This window comes from Camelus dromedarius, chromosome 32, assembly GCF_036321535.1.
Source record: "Camelus dromedarius isolate mCamDro1 chromosome 32, mCamDro1.pat, whole genome shotgun sequence".
NCBI classification, from domain to species: Eukaryota; Metazoa; Chordata; class Mammalia; order Artiodactyla; family Camelidae; genus Camelus; species Camelus dromedarius.
The window spans coordinates 12,092,809-12,114,316 of NC_087467.1; the positions used below are offsets into that span (position 1 = coordinate 12,092,809).

A 21,508-nucleotide genomic window follows, 5' to 3' on the forward strand; every position below is an offset into this window, starting at 1 on the left:
TGTGCCACATCAGGGAGGCACGTGGCACACCTGCCCCGAGCATCCTTTGTACCCAAAGAGGTCTAGCCCAAGTTCTCAGGTGTTTTACGCAGAAACTGTGATTGTATGTCAACACCTTGGCATGTTGTGGAGCAGGATGCAGAGAAGCCAGGGAGCTTTTCTTCCTTGCGGTGGATGTTTTCTAGCTCCGTTTCTCAGACACAGAAGGTACAGGCACAAAGCTCACTCTTTTCTGTGGCAAAGTTTGAAGGTAATGCCAGGTTGCCTCGTAAGCCACACCAAGCCTGTCACCTCTTGAGCAGCCCAGAAACACAGGAATGACATACTCTGTTTCATAATCCTCTCCCTCCTCGTGATTTTCTTGGCTAGAAATAACATATCAGAGACTGATATTTGAAGCGTGTTTAATGTAGAAAGGTTCTTAAATGTCCTTGGATGTGATGGTAATATATGAATTCCCTCTTTTCTTTTCTAGGATGGGGACCTACACACTACTTGCGGCCTCTACCCAGAATCAGTGAGTAAACTCTCCATAATGTTTGGGTCTCAGGTAGTTAGACAGAAGGAGAACAGACGCTACCATGTCTGAAACCCCCATAGCATTGCTTTTGAACGCCTGTTCTTTCAATGACAGCCATCCCCGGAAGGCGCAGCCCCGGTGGCGTTGTTGGGGCGTATGACGTCTTGGAAGGCTGGGAGAGAATCAAGCAGACCGTGACCCTTGCCCTCCAGGAATTTACAAAGGAAACCAAAGACTCTGAAGATAGATCTCAGTTAGCTCTAGCTTAATGAATAATTAATGTTCATCTTATTTGAAAAAGTTCACATTTTTCCTGTTTTTTTATTTGAAAAAGTATTTACCACTTCCCGTTGGATTCTCTTCATTATTCTCCAGAAGTGTCTTCCTCTAAGAATGTAGTAAAACCTCATTCAGATATTGCAAATACACCATGTTTGACAATTTGACCCAGACTAAGATGAAATGTACCTTTGAATTATCTCCAAGGAATGGATTTGATAAGAGAAATAAAGGCAGTACCTGTAACTTATTTAAAAAGAATAATTGTCCTCATGGCTTTCTCATAGACAGTGGTCTTCAGGCAAAAAAGATTCAGCTATTAAATAAGGATCCATGCCATTAAGTAGGTGTCTCCTTAGACAGACTTTATTGGCAGATCATAGTATTGAAACTAATAAAACTGCGTGGCTTTCAATAAATCTGACTTCCATAATTCGGGCTAACATCCCCCCAGTCCCTCCCACTTCCCCAAACTCATTATTCCAATCTAATGAAATGTACTGTTGTGTTACATGTGAACTTAAATATTTGTTACTAGAAGAGAATCAATTCTGATTATCTTATATTTTTAATTTACAAATATAAACTGTCATTTTTTTGGATGCTTCTCTGTAACACTGATCACCTGGATGACAGTAGTGTATTTATTTTTACAAGAAAAATGATGTATCATTCCCTTTCCTTTTCCATGGTTTTATATCACAGGTAATTTTTTTTTAATTTAAAACTCGAAATTTTCACAAAGCAGGCAAGACAAATTCCCAGGATGACAGTGAAGATTTTTAAGGTGAGGAAAAAAATGACCCTAAAATCAGATCATGGCCTCATTGGGGCATGTTGGAAAATCAGAGCAGTAACTGAATCACCGTTCATTCATTCATTCAACAAACACTTAGTCAAGGTCCATGCTTGTGTAAACGTGTGTAAACGTGTGTAAACTGTCTTATTGTCCTTGTTATGCTGAAAGCCCATAAGTTGAAATAGAGATGGAGACAAGTTTCTCATGTGATGAGTGATGTGTCATTCTTATAAGCAAAGTGCTTTGGGGACACAGAGAATATACCGTTAAATTCTGACTGGGAGAGTTGGGGAAATATTCATAGCTGGTGTAACATTTTTTAAGCTCATTCTTAAAAAAAAAATAGAATTTCTACAAGGAGAGGAAGGAGAACATTCCAAATCATTATGAGCCAAAGTATGGAGACAGGGACTCCATGGGCTGCTTAAGAAACGCAGAGCAGACATGGTACTTGCAGAGAGCTGAGGAGGTGTGGGGGACGGTGTATGATCTATAAAAAGGTGTGTTACTGAGGAAATACGCCTTTACTTGGTGGTTGGAAACAGCCATCGGAGCTCACAGAAACATCTGAGGGCCATCTGCAGAGAACTGAAACGGGAAGAAATGGGAAGAGATAAGACTATGTAAGGACAAGTGAGAGGACTTTTAGGAACACAGAATAGAATCAGCTTATCCATGCTGGAGGAGAAAAGGGCTAGTCAGTTAATAAACAATGAGTGACAATAAGGAGCAATAAATTTGAAGGTGGCTATAAAGAAATTTGAGGGAGTTTGTGTCTATGAGCTTCAGTTTTCTTCCCACTGTCCTGTTGGATAATGGGGTGTAGACTCGGAGGACACAGGCTTGAACCCCAGCTCAGGTGCCTGTGAGTGATGTCAACATGGGCAGATCCCATAACCTACGTGCATTTCGGTGTTATCTTAACCTCTGAGCTCTTGTCTATAATGTGAGGAGAACAGTACGTCGCTTATAGGGGTCACTGAGATTATAAAGATGAGTTACGTACCACGTACTCAGCTAAAGGTCCTCTAGAGATGAAAGGTGCTAGATGATTATTATCTGTGAATCAGAGCTTATCCCCAGGGAGAGAGAGTGAAAAATCGCAATGAGGAATGAAAACCAGAAGGGGACATGTAAGAATGTTTTTAAGCAGAATTGAGAGCCCCTTCTCAAAACATGACTCTGCGGTGCAGTCATACAGCTCCGGAGCAGCCGACATGGATGATCTGATGGACTGGAGTTGGGGAAGGTCAAAGCAGGCTCGATGCCACTGAGGGAACGTTGAAAATGTTGATCAGTGCAGATCCCAGAAACTTGGAGGCCTGATTCCCTAAGACTGTACTCCGGGGGGTGTATAGCTCAATGGTAGAGCACATGCTTAGCGTGCACGAGGTCCTGGGTTCAATCCCCAGTACTGCCCTTAAAATAAATAAATAAATAAACTGAATTCTCTCTCCCAAAAAACAAACAGGAAAACTAAAACAAACAAACAAAGATCTATCCTCCAGCCTCAACACTGGGTTGGCAGAATATTGTGTTTCCTCTTCAGGCTCAGCTGCCTGTGACCTTCAGGCTCTTGTCATTTTCAAGTAAGAAGGTTGAGTTGCCAAAGTCCCCAGGGTTGTACACTCTCCTGTCAGCTGAGCTCCAGACACCAGCTGTGGGTAAGACACCAGCCAGTCCCTTGCCTGCTCCTCCCACCCTCTCTCTCCGCCCTGCGCTCGCAGTCCCCGCCCACCCCCAGCCTCTCCCTCCACTTGATGTTTAGTTCTTCCCTAGCACGCAAGGCAGTGAGAAGGGTTTCTACTTCCTCTGGAATAGAAAACTGGAATTTGAACCAAGCAAAAAGGAGCCTGGCTGCAGGCACCAGTTCCAGACAGAACTCCAGGCAGTACAGAATTCACTGGGTGCGACAGGCAGGACCACGCTTCCCCTCCTGCCCCTGGAAGCGGGTTCTCCCCCCAGCCGCTAAGATAATATCCAGTGTCCTCTTCAAATGCTTAGCGAGCCCTGGGGACCCCAGGCGAGAGCTGCCAAGATCTATCTTGATAGTTACTAAACTTCCCTCAGAGGGAGATTTGAATTGCTAGAGAGCGTCCTTCATTTGCCAAATGGCAGTCATAAAGAAAATATAGGCTATATCTGGCCCATCACTGACTCCTGTTTTAATTAATAGAAGACACATTTGTCTTTGGGGAACTGAGTTCATTCATTCAGTCAGTAATTATTCATTAAGGATCTCCTAAATTCAAGGTGCTAGCTGCTGTCTAAGATCTTTGAAGATAATGAATATAAGTGTCTTCCATGAATAAGATGTGAAACATCAGGGAAACCCTGTCAAATTCAGACAAATCTAGATCTCTGTGAAAAATACAACTGTAAAGTCTCATTAGGGGGTGGGACACCCCAGAGCTCACTCTTCTTTCTCCTCAGACTTGGTTCCCAAAGCCCAGCCTCCTGTGGAGACCAACAGGGATCACGCAGGATTCACCTCTAAGCACCTTGCTCCCTGTTCATTGCTTTCGGTCAGCTGTGGTCACCTGCCCACATATAGACCATTCCAGGACACACAGCATCCTCACTCCCCACGCGTGGTCCCTCCGTACGAGGCAGGAGCCGTGCTGAAGCACAACCTTCCCCAGGGTGGGAAGTCTCTGCCTTCCCCAGGGTAGGAAGCGCCACACAACGCTTCTCCTGATTCAGTTTCAGGCTGGGGACTCAGCCTTCAGGCCACAAATGCACATCAGCCCTTTTCTGAATGTGCTTTAGTCCCCTGGTGCCGTGCCAGCCAGACCAGAGTGACTTCTAACAACTGCCACTCATTCCTGCCTGGTTTGTGCGTGGTCTTCACTCCAGATCCCTTAGAGCGAGCAACTCACCTCTCGGTACAAGCACACACAACAAGCCACCAGTTATAAAATAAATAGGGAACAGAGAATACGGTCAATAATATTACAATAACTTTAGATGGTGCACAACCTATAAAAATACTGTGCTGCTGTACTGTGCTGCTGTGCTGTGCAACTGAAAGCAATACTGTGAGTCAGTTATACGTCAGCTAAAAATCAAATTAAATTTTTAAACACACACACAGACATCTTTATCTTTTTCATCTCTTTAGCTCTAACTACATCTTCCTTCTGTTTCCTCTTTCAATCAGCACGTCTCCCATCTCTGGGTTCTTCGTCTAGTCCCCCCTTTCCACCTCATCTCCACCTTTCATACACCTTGCAGATTTTAGTCACCCTTGGGAGACAGTATTTTGGTTTATTTCCCACTTAGTTGGAAGAACACAAGACTCATGTCCATCCAGTGGCAAACTCGGAATTAGGACTCTGTGGCCAGCAGCACTGTATTCCTGAATCTTTCTCATTGTTCTCTAAAAATTCTTTGCTGCGTAGTGAAATGGTGGTCAGTGTGGGACAACCCCGCGAATCCTTGCCGGCAAGAATACAGTCCAGACTGTAACATCACAGACGTGGGGACCTCAAGAAGATGTTCAAGGCGGAGTCTAAAACTTGACTCTCCTTACTTTGGATCCCATACTTCCTCCATTTATAGAAACTGAGGGGGAAAAGTGCTTTCTCTCTATTTGATGAGTGGAAGTAATTCCAAATCATTTCTCAGGGATATTGAACTGAAAAGCATTCCTTGGATTTTCATGAGGAAAATCTTCGGGCAGGGTCTGTGTCCCAGCCGAAGGGTACACACGTTCATGGCTGATAACTGTTCTGCATGGTGAGAGCTTGCTCTCTCCCCCCGGGGTGGAGGGCTGCCTTTGTGAAGGAGCTGCAGCTGGAAAGAGTTGCCCCTGACCACCCCTGCTCAGCCCACACACCTTGCTCAGCTTCTAAAAAGCTTTTCTTCTGGAGGCGTGTTCTCCTACACGGTTCCAGAAGGGACTCTTGTTTCTGTGCATCCAGCATCCTTGCACTCACTGAGCCCCAAGGGAGGAGGGAGGGCGCACCCCAGCTTTGTGAGCACTGCAGAATGCAGAGATGTGGGTTTCCTGTAAGTGGGGATTCCAGCCCCCCTGCCGGGCGTGGCTCAGGGCACTTTCTAAGGCACACAATGCTGGTTCCTCTGTGCTCAGCTTCTCCGGGGAATGAGGAGGATGGAGAAGGTACTGTGGTGTTAGAATCAAGGTCAGGGTTATTACGGAGGTTAGAGTGCAAAGCGGGCAGTTACCCATATTGTAAGTGTCTCTACCAGGAGCCCCGCACTCACGCACGCCTAGGGACGTGCTTCCTCTTGTCAGCCAGAACATTCATTTCTGTACATCCAGGATTACCCAACCTGGCAGTAAGGGATAGAAAGAGACTTTTCTACAGCCTTCTTGAGCTTATGGGAGAATTAAGCCTTACAAATCTTGTAAGAATTGGTGAAGTGATGATACCTATTAAAAATGCAGCATAAACCTTCAGATTTGGGATCTGTCTCAACGGAAAAGCCCTTACTCTTCAAGATTTTTAAAAATTACCCTCTGCCAGTCTTACCTACTCTCGAACAGGCTCCAGTGTTCTAACAGCTTGCAGATTCCGTGCAGAATGATGCTGTCATTCCCACATCCGTCAAAATAGTGGCACCGTTCAGGTCTTTTTCTTTCGTGGGAGAAGTGGGTGTATGTACATTATTATTCTTGTATGGGGAATAATTAACCGAGAAAAAGCGGCATCCCACAGTTAATGTAGCTGTTCTTTAAAATATTCTCCCGGTGCCTGCATTACATGAACATATCCTTTTAATAAACTGGTCTGTTTTTCCCTTTCTCACTGAGGTGCAAAGTAATCTAGAGGGTCAAGGTTTCCGGTCTTTTTCTCTTGCATTCAAATGATCTGTCATTTCCATTCTGGCTACACCCAGAAGTCGGTTTTTGGTCTTGTTAAAGTGCCCTATGGAGTAATTCACTGGTGACGAGGTTCGAATTCTTCTCAAAGTGTAACTACTCCCCTTGCTGGTGGACTGTGGCAATGACATTCACCTTTGAAAACGATCCTGATTTAGAGCAGGAGTTTTTGTTTGTTTCGGGAGGTGTTTCTTTGGGTTTTTTTTATCTTTATGTTTCTGAACTTTACTATAAATTGAGTCTAATGAATTACAATTAATCTAATGAAACTGGTTACATTAATGTAGTCATCATATATTGTAAACCAGGTGTGTTAAATTCAATAGAACAAGAATTTTTTTTTAATGTTTCTCATACCTAAAAAGTAGAGAAATATTCTGAATGATGTTTAGTGTTAAAGTTTTTTTTTAAAATGACAATCTCTTAATTTTTAAAATTAAGGTACAATTTATATGCGGTAAAACACACAGATCTTAAGTGTTCAATGCAATGAGTTTTGACAATTATATGCACTCTGTATAATAGCCACCCAAAATAAGACACTGAATCTCATACCCTAAATGTTTCCCTTATGGCCCTTTCCTGTCAATTCCAGTTGAAGACCCCTCCCCTCACTTCCCTCCCACCCCTTCATCTCCTCTCTACTGCCCAAGCAACAACTTGCCTATTTCTATCCCCATAGGTTAGTTCTATGAATGGAATCACATAACATATACTTTGTAGATGCTCCATTCACTTACTGTATAAGTATTTTTGTGATTGGTGCATGTATTGGTAGTTGATTCTTTTTTATTGTTGAGTAATATTCCACTGTATGACTAAACTACAAGTTATTTATCCTGGTATTGACATGTGAGTTATTTTTAGTTTAGGACTCTTATGGATAAGACTGCTCTGAAATTCCTGTACAAGTCTGTTTGTGAATAACTGTGTTCATTCCCATTGGATAAAGAACAAGAAATGGAATTCACAGTTTAACCTTTAAGGTTAATCAGAAACTGTCCATTAGTTCACCAACGATGTTAAAATTTCCGGCTACTGCTTATCCTCATCAACAGTGGGTATGAAATGGTATCGCTCGTGGCTTTAAGGGGCATCTCTCTGATGGCCATGATCTTGATCTCCTTTTTATGTGCTGTTGTCCGTTTGTGTATCTTCTTTGGTGAGATGTCTGTTCAAGTTTTTTCTCTCTTTTACCAATCACTTGTCTCTTGCTGATGGTAGGAGTTCTTCATAGGTTCTGGAAAGCCCTTTGTCAGATCCATGCACAGTAAATATTTTCCCAGTTTGTGGTTGGCCTATTCATTTTATTTAAAGTGCCTTTTGATGAGCCAATTTTTTAATTTGATAAAGAATAATAAATTATTTTTCTCTTTTATGATTATTGCTTTTTAGTGGCCTATCTATAAAGAAAACTCTTTGTTTACCCTGAGGTGGTAAAGCTATTTTACTATTACTCAAAAAGTGAGGGAGGAACTTTTAAAATTGGAAATAATAATAATGGCAGTTTGCAGGCAGATAAAGAGGCATGTTTATAATGAGTGAAACATGGGGCTATCACTGCACTTTTATAAATTCGTGAGTATTTGTTCATTTTCAAGTGTCTCCTTGATTTATCCTCCTTTTTCTGAGAAATAGAAAGTAAGTCTGGGTGTTTTGAGAATTGTCAGGATCGAAGTACTAGGAAAGAAAGCTCCACGTGAGGTTTGAATGTCCTGTGCATGATAATGACTTTAGATAATGATCTTTATAGTGCAAGTGATTTTATAGCGTCTTTCACTGTCCTTGAGCAATGACTTCGGGTCCAGGGAGCCAGGCCATGCTATTTCTATTCTTTATCCCCATCTCTGCAGCAGGAGGATGATAGCAAATTATCAGACTTTCCTACAAATATCATTTATTGCATATTGTGATTTAAATATACCAAATTTGTAGTATCTTAAAGGCATGCAATGTATTATGCAATATATACAAACTTAAGTATACCAAATTTGTAATCTCTTAAGTTTTACTAAGGTGATGCTTGAACATTACCTAGAGCTAAGGAAAGCTCTGACAATGTTTATCCCTTTGGTGAATATGTTTACTGACCCATACTACGTGCTGGGCACTGGATGTGCCGTGGTGAACAGACAGATCAGGTTCCCACCTCTAGGGGCTTACGGGCTAAATGAGGAGAGCTAGGCACATAAGCAAAGGTTTAGACTTCGCTAGTGCTGTGCGGGATGCGGCAGGCACTGCAGACGACAGTAACAGGGAAGACCGCTTGTCGGGAGACCTGTCTGAGCAAGTGACCTTCTTTCGGAGACTTGGGTTGAGAGGGACCCAGTCCTGTCACAGGCAGGGGCAGAGCAGCCTTGCAGGAGAGGCAGCACATGTGACGGCCTCAGGCAGGTAAGGGCTGGTGTGACGCAGGCGAGGGTGGGGCAGTGAGCGGAGGAGAGGGGCAGCAGCAAGGCGTGGAAGGGCCTCGCTGGCCATCGCCAAGAGTTATGATGAAGGATGAAGACTGTCCTTCCTTATGAGCAAAGCCCACTCTCCTCACAAGATGAGCGTGGGGTGTTTGTAGCTAGACTGAGGGACAGTCACTAACACTACTTCTGTTTCAGAGTCCCAGGAGAGCAGCTTATATTTACAAGTCATGGCTGATGGCATGTGGCTGGGGATGATGGGGTCGCTCGCTGGTGTTCACTGGACAGAACTCTCAGGAGGAGCGGTCCATAGACCTGTAGAGCAGAGAGGGGGGTACCAACCAAGGGGATTTGGAATTAGAGCCACATAAGGGCCATGCGGTGCCTGTACGTGGACAGAGTGAAGAAGTAAGGAGCAGGCCGGGAGCTGGAAGATTAAGCTGAAGTAAAGTCTTGAAATACTGTCCAGAAGTCAGGATGAGACCATGTGAAGGAGACCAAATGTCACTTGCACCAACCAGTTATAGGTCGTTCTCGAACAGGCAGTGTGGACCGGATGGGAGAGAAACCGGAAGCAGGCAATTCCACTAAAAGGACTTGCAAAGAATTCGTGTAAATTATGCCAAGTGGTAAAGGAAAGGAAGACATGAACCAAGAATTGTTGTGCAGAGAGCTCTGTCGATTGGTCGGGTAGGCTGCGCGATGTAGGATCCCCACGTGACTCTCTCTGCAGTTTGAAGTTATTTCCTGACATTAGGAGGTACAGACAAAATACATTAGTATGTATCCTTCCCTGTCAAGTTTTCAAGAGAGGCAGAGGTGTGACTGGGAGCTACCATCGCGGCTCTGGGCAGGCAGATGAATGATCTGGGTACGGGGTCAAGGTTAACGTCCTCTCCCTGCCTCTGTGCCCCGCCACTGGCCAGACGGCATTACCCCTCCCTTTTCTCAGATGAACATTCCCCTCCCCTCTCCCAAGGGCGCACAGTGCCTCACAGATGTACACACAGCTCCTTCTCTAGTTGGGAAAATAAAAAGTATTGTTGGGAGACCTGTCTCAGCAGGTGATATCCAGTCTGGGTCCTTCTCCGCGCACGGAGGAGACTGGAACCCTTTGAAAGAAGGCTGTCAGAATGACTAAGTATCGGGCAGATACGGAGGGCCGGCTGTACCAAGCCGTTTTATGTGACAGACTTGAGCATCCTCAGATTTGGGCATCTGTGTGGGCCCTGGAACTAGTCACGCTCTGGGTAGCGATGGTGAGCTTGCAGGAGAGCCAGAATGTAATGATTACGAAAATGTTTTAGCAGGAAAGTCAAGGAATTTTAGTACCTTTTTTGTTGTTGTTGAGCTTTAGGGTCGAGTTAGATATCTGCAAATGGCAATAAATAAAACCTGGTCTTGGGGAGATGTTTAACTTCATAGACGGGAGACAAAAGACCTGATGGAGAGATAAACAAATAAGGAATGAAGGACAGAGTCCTCGGTGCCGTGCACAGTGGGGACTGATAAAGAAATAAACCAAAAAATGGAAAAGAGAGAGACTAAAAGAATGGGAAAAGTTGGGGAAGCACACAGGAAGAATGTTACAGAAATAAAGGCAGTGGTCTAGGATGTGTTGTTAATAGTGTTGACTGAGAAATCTAAGAGATTTAAAACAGGAAAAGATGCCCCCTAGTCTTTATCAAGTGTGTGCAGAAAATATTTTTCAACCAATATACTGTTCAATTTAATTTTTTTAGGAAGCGAACTGTATTTCTTACATAAACCCTCTAGTTCTTGATCCGCTGCTTTTGAAATCTAGAAGTAAATCTATAGATAAGCTCAGTTGTTCTGTAATAGATTAGTCTGAGGGCTCTTTTACAACACTAAATATATTTTTGTTGAATCGGTTGCAAAAACATTAGTTTTAACAGATCGGTGATTCTTTAAAAGGTTTTCCACTCATTGGATTAGATACTTTTTCATACCTCCTAAGGCCAAATTTGGCTGGTTGATATCACTGTGGAACTGGAACATGGGGAACACAGAACTAATTTCCTCATTTGACTTTTAAATTAGTTTTGTGTGTGTGTTAACTAAAATTGAAATGTTTCGATTATGAATAATGCCAAGATGAACTGGTACACTCCATTGACTTTAGTGAAGTGCGTGTGTTCTTGCAGACTTGTGAGTGATGGCGTGGCAACACCGTTCTTGAATCTTAGTATTTAATATTTGCCGCACGTACACGTTTTATTTATGATACTGCTTACCACAATCATAGGTTTTTGCTTTTATGAACACTGTTGAACTTAAAATTTTTGTTTCATCAACTTTCTCAAAAGACTGACATTACCAAGGGTGTGCTTTTCTACACAAAAGCAAGAGTTGACAACCGATTTATTAAATTTAAATTAGCTAACATTTAACACATGGCTATTATTTGAAGGCACTGTGCCAGGAGATTAATTTTCAAGAAATAAACAAGTCATCTAGATAATTGAAACTTTAAAATGAAATTTTTAGTCTTCAGTGATCATGACAAAATGTGTATAGTAAGTTAAATATCAACACTTGCTGCTAATATATGCAAAAGAGAGGAGCACCCAGGAAAACGCTGAATAATGATGTTAATTGCATAGTACCTTGAGTAAGGGTCTTTGCTAATTTTTTTTTAAACCAAGGAGTGTTTTCTTGAGTTAAATCTTTAGTGGCTGTTAGAAGAGTGAAATAAGCTCAGATACTTACAAATGTATTTAAATTTCATGTCATATATGCAGGGCTTCAAGCTCAAGCTATTGTTTTCTTGTTCGATTATTTTGCTAATTTTTTCATGCCAAGCAAGATATCAAATTATAAAAGTATATTTAAGAACTGTTCATTCAGTGTTACAAGGGTAACACAGCTTAATAATTCGTGAATGTACTAGTGTTGTGTGTTACAGAGCTTTGAAATGAACAGTGGATTCAGCATGTGTAGCGTGCTCTGAAAATCAGCTACTGCACAGACCTGGCAAGTGTTATACGCTGCACAAATTCATGGAATGAGAAATTATGAACACCATTTTGCTTGTTGTTTTTAGACACGTCGCAAGTGTCATGGAAGTCCTTACTGTTGCACCACACAGTCCTTTATTTCATAAACCACAGAATCTAAGTGGCCTTGCCCAAGCTGGTACACTAAGTGAAAGAATTCGATTAGAAGGCAGCACTCCACTCTCCTGGCTTGGCCAAGGTGTATTACAGAGGCAGCGTCTATACCGCAGGGGTGGCCTAACACTGGAAAGTTTCTGTGGGCACGTGATCTGATTTACTGCCCAGTTTCATGGTCGTCTGCAATTCTTTGACGGGTAGCCACGAGCTACAGTTTTCAGCCCCATGTCCAAAACTGTTGGGGGTAAAATTTATTTATCATTGTGCCCTTTTGTTTTATTTTGGATTCTCGAATTGGAAAATAAATGTGTGCTGGACTAGAGTTCTAAGTCTATTACTACATCCTATCTGTGTGATTTGGGGAAACTTGCTTTGCCTTTCTGAGCTCCCCGCTTTTATTTTCATTTGTTTGTTTGCTGTTTCCATTTTCAAGCCGAAGAGCTCGAGGGAGTAAAAAACTACATAAGTTATAAATGTGAATTTACTCATATATGTGTTGGTTTGAGAACTTGGGTTTCTACCCGGGAGCAGCGTTGCCAGCAGAATGCAGTCAATCTAAATTTAAAAGTCAGCGTGCAGAGAATTGTCAGGAAATGCCAGCTGCTCACTCTGACAGCCCTGTGGGAATTTGGATCCTTGATTTGCCTCTCCTGCAGAGGGTGAGTTGGGAGCAGAAGCTAGGAGTCCGGCTCATCACCTGGCAACCCAGAGAGACTTTCTGGGTCCCTCCTGGACTAGCCAATTTGTCTCCCCAAGAATTTAAATAAGAGAAGTAGAATCAATAGTGACTTCAGCCATTCAAGTCGAAATGCACCCCAAGTTTACTTCTCTGTCTTTCCACTTAAAGGCTCTCCCTTGTCCAATTCCACCCCAGCACCATGCTCTCCCTCTTCCCTTCTCCTGAGTATCCCTGTCCTCATCTCCTGGTTGAATTTCCTAATTCTGGCCGCCTCTGCTCCGCTAACCCCTGGTGTGCTGCCCCAGGTGGGGAGTAACACAGAGCTGCCTTGTCTTGTTCTCTCTCTTGCTGAGGATGGCTCGCAAAGTGTTCAGTCAGGCTCTGGTATCCCATTTCTGCCTGGCTCCCATCCACTCCCTTCCCTCGCACCGGACTTCTCACCGCCCTGCAGTCTTGACCCCATGAACGTGTTAAGCATGCCCGTGCTTCCCCAATAAAGCACACTCTGCCCGCGTGTTCCCTGAGTTAAGACACAAGTTCTGCCACTTTTGGGGTAGGTTTCCATGCAGCTTTCCTGATGACAGCTGTCTCCGCTGGCCTCTCGGTTATCTGCCCGCGTGCCACGTTAGTTATTAAATGCTGAGCAGTTTGGAATTTTATTGCCCCACGGTTATTCAGTTTCCCATCTTCCTGGATGAGTCAAAGGAATGTACCGTGAACTTCCGTTGTATGCTTCCCTGCCCCTCCCACATCAGATGCTTGAAAAGCGCCTGTTTCTAGATTAATTGGTGACCATGGATGAGTACACGTAGGTGAAAGACAGACAGTGTTTAAGGTCTGTTTCATCTTTCACACCATTAACCTCCCTCCTTTGGCTTTGTGACTGGTCCTGGCTCCTGTTTCCTTTCTTGGGCATTACAAGCCTTTGGACTCTGGAATCTGATAGAATTTGGTTCAAAATCCTGACCCATTGTAGGTCCTGGTTCAGGTTGTTTAACCTCTCCAAGCCTCAGTTTCTCTATAAAATAACTATGTATTAAGAGTTGTAGCCTGGGTTTTTTTTTTTTGTTTTTTTTTGGGGGGGGGGGTGGGAGTATTTTCTCTCATTTTGTGAATGTTTTGACCATTCTAAATTCATGTTGAGAACTGTTTAAAGATACATGCATAAAATATGTTTCTAAGAGTGTTACTTGGGCACCATATTGAGAACAGTGAATGGATGTGCTGTAGATGAGAAACCCAAGGTTCAAAGGAATTACCTTTCCTGAGCCCACAGGTAGTAGGTATGGATTTGGGATACAAGCCTGAGGCTGTGGGACCCCAAACCTCACGCTCCTCCCAGTCCACGGCTGTCTCTGTGCGGTAGAACCAAGAATCATTCCCGGAGATCGTAAGAGAGCGTCTGTCTTGAATGACGCTTGCAGTTACTTCAAGTCATGCAACATTTATACAAGGTCAATAACTTAACATTAGTCAAGTGCACAAGGAGAGAGGGACTTCTTTGTCTATATGTTGCTGAAAAAACAATAGTCTGAAAGAAGACAGCTGAAGTGAGAAAAAGACATTATAGACCACGGGAAGTGACATCACTTAAATCCCTGGGCTAAAAACCAAGGGCACTTGGTCCTTGCACCTGTCAAGTATCATTTTGTGATCACAGATAAATTTACTTCATATGAAAAGAAAAAAAGTAATATATGTTTAAACATGTTATAAATGAAATTGATTACTGAGTATGATGTAATTATATTTAAGTAAAGAACCTAGCAGCCATAGAAATAGCTACAACATCTAAGACGTAAAAGCCTGCACAGAAGTCTGAGGTTAGAGGGTGATATAAATGAAAACAATAAAAGTATTACCTTGTTACTTCTTCTGGTTTAATTTAGAACCTATGCTTTCAGGTTTCACCTTGAAGGCTTCTGGTACTAAGTGTGTATTCCTGACGCAACCCAAAGTAAGTTACCATGGATTTGATTCTACCAAAGGCAGAAGGAAAACATAAAAGAGATGAGAAGATATTTTTTCGCAATTCAATAACGTGAAAGAACTTCAGAAACTGCTTTCAGATATACTTCTCAAAGTATTTGATGGTACCCTTTTCAACAGAGCCACAGAATAAAAGTTTATTTAATTTAATTTTCCATTCCATTACTTCTCAAAGTGCAGGACCAAGTGAAGGAGTGCCCTCGCAGATTGCATGCCACACGTCAGAAATCTATTCCCATACTCGCTGGCATGATTTCACCCATTGTTCTGTCATATTTTCATTCTGAACTGCAGGAAGGGAAATTATACTAAACCTAGACCTTAGTTCCCGCCTTGGTCTGATAGTGACTTGGCGATCTCCATTCATCTAAAGATCAGTGCTCACTCTGTTACCAAGGGGATCTGAACAACAAATTCAAATTGTGCAGCATTCATTAAGCAATAATACATGCAGGACGCCATGCTGGAGTCTGTGGGCAAAGGAAGAGATGAGCTCATCTCAGAAGGGTGTAGATGAACTGACATCCTAGGAGTTAGTCCTGCACCCTCTTCACAGATGGCCACAGCCACCAGTTCAAGGAGTGGCCTCTGGAGCCACAAGCTAAACCACTCAAAGTTTCTTGTCCAGGACATGGTGCGTGGTCCAGGCCACAGGGGAGATAAAAGAGTCTCTAAGATCCTTTTCAACATTAATGTCTTGAGACTCTATGACTGGGTTGGAGTTACACATATACACAATTTGCAGCAAAATGTTAAGTAGAACCCAGCAGGGCTCCCTGTCCTTTCCTGATGCCTGGAACAAAAACCTACTTCAGCTACGGAAGTATGTTTCTGTACATGTGAGAGAGAGGAACATAGGAAGAGAGGGAGAGAGTGCTGGCCCGTGAGCCCCTTGGTTTGCGTCATGCTAGGTTTACAGACTCGGAAGGCCTGCTCATGCACCACTGCACTGTTCACCAACCCTCAGACAGCTCCTCAGACAGCTTGGCTTTGCTGGTCTGGCTTGTTCCGGATCAGTGAGATCCAACCATTCTGTGCACCTTTTTAGGTGACGGGTTGAGTGGGGGTAACTTCTGAAATTGTGGCAATCCTGGCAAGGCTGAGAAGCAATCACATAAATCGTTTGAATCTGGAAAGGGGGACGACGAGGATGACAAATTTTAGTACCAAAGAAGAGATCGGCGACTGGGGATGGGAAGTCATTTTTAGAAACAGTTGGTACAGCTTCGCATGTGACACACTAGACGCTGTGACGATAAAGGAAGAGGGGGATCTCCGCCATCCTGAAATCAAGGGAATGAAAAATAGGTGATGAAACAGGCCAAACAGAATTACAATAAAAATGGATATGGCAGGGGATACTATTTTAAACTCAGCTCGTGGTCCATGCATTGCTAGAGGTTTTCAGGCTGCTGGAAATACTCGCTTGCCCCAAATTCACTAACATTGGTTGACTTCCGTGGATATAACATACCCGCCCCATGCCTGGGGTGTAAGTTGTAGAGATCTCTGGAAATAGATTCATCAGTGAGCATTTGATCCTGGGCAAATAAATAAGTAAGAAAAATTAATAAAAACCTAGAGCAGCTAACCTCTTTCTCTTCGGGGCACTGGCTGAAGTCTATTATTCTGATTACATCAGAGAGAAGGTTCCAGTCGCATGCTGATTCTTTTAACGTCATGCTAATCAGTTTTCCTTTTAACTAGGTCTGTAAATTGGTGATGGGAGTGAGACTAGGGCAGTACAGAGAGTACAAGTGAGGAAAACCAGAGATGTCTGCAGCTAAAAATTCTGAATACAAGAAATGGAAACAATTCCTCTTATGTGGCTACAGATATAAATGTTTATAGCATAATTGATCTAGGTTCTCATTCAAGATCAGTCACCAAGCCAGTGGTCCCTAACTGTTTCCACCCCAGCAGTGACTAAGAGTTCAACACACTTCCATCAGTCCTAGTGGCTCAGGGGCAGACCTCTTCTACCCCTGTCTCTTGCCCCTAGAGGAGGGTAGGGAGGGCGTCCATGGGAAAATCACCCCCTTCAGGAAGTTTTCATTCCTCCTCTGGCGAGCCGTCCCTTCCCCACTTTTTTCCTGAATGATGTAACCTTTCTCGGCCTTAGTTTCCTCGTCGATAAAAAGAGAACGATACGTTCAAGAATCTGTGCATACAGGGACATACACAGAGAGAGGTGTTAATATCTCCCGTTTGCCTTTTTTCATTCAGACAATTTTTTGATCATGATACGTCAGAACTGAGTCTGCTGAACGTTCTCCTTAAGCTCTTGAGCACTTAGGTGCGCAAGAGAATCTAAAAATAGCTCTGATTAGAAGTAAACACAGTCTGTTTAAAGGTCATCGTGACTCTGCTTCACAGCATTGAGCTTGCTTCCACCAAACGTCTCTAAAGTAAGAAGAAAAGACCCAGGGTTGGTCTATATCAATTATGGGGCTGTACATCTTAATAACTATCCTTTATTAAGCCCTAATACATTCAGTTGTGCTGCTGAGAGCTTAACGCGTAATGTCTTATTTAATCCCCCGTAACAGTCTTTTACGATTATTCCTTATATTGCAGGTATAAAACTGATATTTAAAGAAATGACAGAGCATGCCCCACATGCCACAGAAAGTTATTAAATTAGTGTTTAAGCCTAAATTTTGATGATTGCAACGTTTTTTCTCTTAGCTACCATATTAAGGCTGCAGGGCTATGGGAAGTGATCAGGAGAAAGGAAAACTGGAACCGAGCCGTAGAGGCATGTCATTCTTGTCGGCTGTGCCGCGGTTTTACCGTGTCACAAGATGAATGAAGAGAAACTATGTCAGGAATCTGAGTCTTAATAAAACTTAACAGGAGGAAGAGGGGATATGACTGACCACACCCCCAAATTGTTTGTTCTGTAACAGTGTAACTGAGAGAAAGCCGCTCTTGTAATAGGCGACAATCACATTTTCCAATTATAGTTTGATTTATAAGTGAAAACAGTAACTCACTATTATAGTGTCCTACAGCTACTCAAGAAACTCCTCTCTGCCCAATTAAAATAAATTGATCATAAGTCGGATGCTTTGTGCTTGCGACAGCCACATTTGTCCTGGGAGAAGGAAACAACGTTGAGAACAGAACTACAGGGAAAGAGATTTTGAAATTGGACCTTGTCACTAGAGGGCACTTAGGGATCTGAAATCAGCGTTACCAAGAGTACTTTCTGAAATAGAAGCATTACTGACATACGCCTTTTCAGGGGAGGGAAAAATACCTGATTCTAGACGTAAGAATTCAGGATGTCTTCTGATGGGCTGTTTCTAGGTACCGGTTTGGTGAGAGAAGGAGCATTTCAGGTGGGCACAGTTTTGAAGTCAAAAGTCCTAGCTTCTCTCTCCCTCTGGCTTTCACCACTGGAAGTATTGCTGTGTTGTTACGGGGGGAAATGAAGGAGAAAACAGTGAGGACACAGTCTTTGCCTTCCTCAGTCCCTTCCATAGCTTTCTTTTGGTCTCTTTGCCACGTCCTCATCCCTTCCATTAATCTCACCCTCGAGGCGTTTGTCCCCTCCCTCTGCTGTTCCTAGTTACTCCGATTTCACTTTTACTGGCCTCTCTCTTTCATTTCATTTTTCCTCCCATTCTGCCCGGCTTTGTTCCTCCGCTTTATTGTTCTTCGTTTTCATTAGCTGTTATATTGAGTTCTGGTTTTAGTTCTATTCCTGTTTGGTGGCTTAAATTTTATCTTTTTCCTCCTTTCCAAACACTCACATCCCTATTTTCTTAAGAAACCAATAAAATGTGTTTGCAGGATCTGTTTTACCTAAACTTGATGGTTATGAACAACGTGTTATCTGATGCCGGAAGAGGATCGTCTCTCACACTGATCAGGTCCGCGGGGAGAAATGTAACAGCAAAAAACAAGCACACATTCTTACAGTCTCCCCCTTACTGGACCCAAACAAGCAGAAAAACCTGTTTTCATGGTGTGTATACAGAACTAAAACCACAGATTTAAGTGGAAAAGTGAAAGATGTGGCCAAAAAAAGCTTGCTTTGGTCCACATGACATCAACCAACCAGTTTAATTGATTTTCTTTTCCAAACTCACCATTTCTTTTGGTTGTCATGTGGAGCAGTCGCTGCATAAAATCCTGAAGTCTGTATTTAGGGGCCAACAGATATCTCGGCCACACTTAGAGCAAAGATGGGAGACCTTCAGTTGCCCTACTCCTTAATGTGAAGGGGAAAACATCTTCCTGTATTATGCACCCCGTCTGCGGAAATTACCCTGCAGTTATAATTAAGAAAATAATTGCAAGTACAGTTTAGCAGGTCCGTGTCCATCATTTCATCCTGTAAGTTGAAAAACTTCGCCCGCTGACCTAGTTTGTGAGCTTTGGGCTAATGTCCCGTGAGTGGTGGATCTAGGACTTCTTGAATAATGAAATGATGGGCTGGGACTGGGAATCAGGAATTTGGCTCCCTGCTCCCCTGGCTCACCATGTGGTCATAGGCAAGCCTCCACATCATCAGTTTTTCTGGGAGGAAGATGATTAGTGTAATTGTTATGCAGATTACTCTAGAGCTTTGTTTTCAATCAGCCGCTCTTGGCACCCAACCCTGCCCTCAACCTTTAAATAAACTTCCCATTCAGACAAGGAGAAGGGTATAGCTCAGTGGTAGAGCACTTGCTTAGCATGCATGAAGTCCTGGGTTCACTCCCCAGTGCCTCCATTAAGTAAATAAAAACAAAGAAGCCTTTCATTCAGACCGACAGCAGATGTTACTTCAGATGCCAGTTTTCACGAAATTATAATTTCAGAACGATTTTTAGGGTGCATTCATGTTTTCACTTTTTTCAAGCCAAGTCAAATCATAAGACATCCATCCAGTTAGTCAGCCCTCATAGCTGAGTTACAATAAATAGATTAATTTTAATTTCAGTTTTTGACTTAGGAAAAGATCTTTGCTTTTTTACATTTTTGCCATTTGTCTTCTCCTCCTACACAGCCCTTCTCCGTGGGCTTAACTTCACATTTTCTATATTTATGTACACAGTCATGAATATCGTGCAGTTCCTTAACATTTCTCCTTAGGAGGACAGAACATTTGCTTTTCTTGGTCACTGCAATATATTGCAATTCTGTATCGCATCCACTTCCTGGCTTCGGAAAATACCAAGATGTTCCATGAGTGGAAAGAGCTCAGTGTTTGCAGCGGGGACCTGTGAACAGACTGTCCTGACGCAGGACCCTGCAACGTGCTATAATACGCGCTACAACACAGGGGCTGACACTGTATTCAACAGAGCAGTGATTTCATCAGGGGAAGGGTGCCCCGCAAGGAAGATTTTCTGGAAGTTTACGAGGACAGCTTTTTGTTGTCACAGAAATTAAAAGTCACTGGCATTTAGTTGATAGGAGCCAATACTGCTAGACACCCACTCAGTGCACAAGTCAGTTCTGCCCAACAAGGAATTGACCCCAGTTACGTGTGGCTTTCTGAAATCCTGGTGGACACCCTTGCAGTTAAAAGACATGTTGATAATTAGGTGGTCCTAGACCCCTACTCTCTTTGAGATAACAAACGGAAAGGAGTTGTTGGTGTCTTAAGAAACACTAAACTTTCCGGGCAATTGATTACCGTGTACACCAAGGGAAAACTTTTTTATTTGTTCACCAATTGATCAAGAATTATTCCTTTGAAAAGATATGTCGCCAACTGCTTGTTTGGACCTCAAGAGCACTAACATATTGTCATATAAATGGGATTTATATGAAATTCAACAGAAAGGGGTTAATAATATAAAGAGCTTTTATAAATCAATGAGAGTTAAAAATGAGCTCCTTAATCCATTTGAGCAGAGGATGTGGAAACAGGCAATAAAAAAAAAAGTTCACTAATAAAAAAATCCTGTGCGTGGGATGGGTAATACTAAATGTTGATACCCAATTTTACATAAAACACAGCAAAAATGTTCAATAATATGTACATATAAATGTATAATATATAGCAATATTATAGTATACAATGGAGTGCATATGCAAAATATAATTTCATAGTGATTTATGGTATTGTTATTATTTGGCAATCACACATTATTAAGTTTGACATGTGCACATTTTGCACATGATTCTACTATGTTTAACTGCCTACTTCCTTCCATTGGACCACAAGTGAGTTTTCAAATTTATTCACAGTAACCAACACAGTGCCTGGCAGAGACCAGGTATTCAACAAATGTTTGTTAAATTAATAGATTCTTATGAAATACAGTTATTACTGTTTACTCTCATCCCTTCGAACTAGAGAGAAAAAAATATTTTACCAAATCAGATGCACATCTAAATCATAAATCTCTACTTTTAGTATATTTTCTCTGTTTAGAAACTTCTAATGGAAGGGGACGAACTGGCAACTTGACATTTGGATTGATACCTTGTTCCATAAAATGATTAATTTTAATTTTCCCAATATTTACATCAAAATTATACTCTCTAAAACTTTAAAAAATATAGTAGAAAAACTCATTACTTAAGGAAATCTCTTGTCTAAAGTAGTGGCTTTTCAGATGCACTGTCTGGACTCCTGAGTTCCCCAGCGCCTCCTCAGCACTGAGGAGACCCTCCCTCTCTGGATGCCACCCTCTGTTTCAACTAGAGCGATTCTGCTTTTGTTCATATTATATGTCAGGCTTCCACATAGGATTTGAATAGAATAAAAAGTTCAATGACATTAAATAAATAAACAAATGTGAAAAACACTGGTGTCAAAGGTAACTCACTAGTCATGTACACACACACCACCACCTCCTGTGTTACCTGTTTTGTATACTACTCATTCTTCACAGAGCCCGGTTTTA

General features: G+C 42.4%; 1 protein-coding gene across 2 annotated transcripts in view; it reads left to right on the forward strand.

Moving 5' to 3' along the window:
* CHST9 (carbohydrate sulfotransferase 9) overlaps window positions 1-21,508 on the forward strand; it is a 185,093-nt gene that overhangs the window by 97,414 nt on the left and 66,171 nt on the right. For both annotated transcript variants that reach the window (XM_031439022.2, XM_031439024.2), the window contains one exon: window positions 476-517. In XM_031439022.2, coding sequence (XP_031294882.1) covers window positions 476-517 — 42 coding nt within the window. The remainder of the gene's footprint in view (window positions 1-475; window positions 518-21,508) is intronic.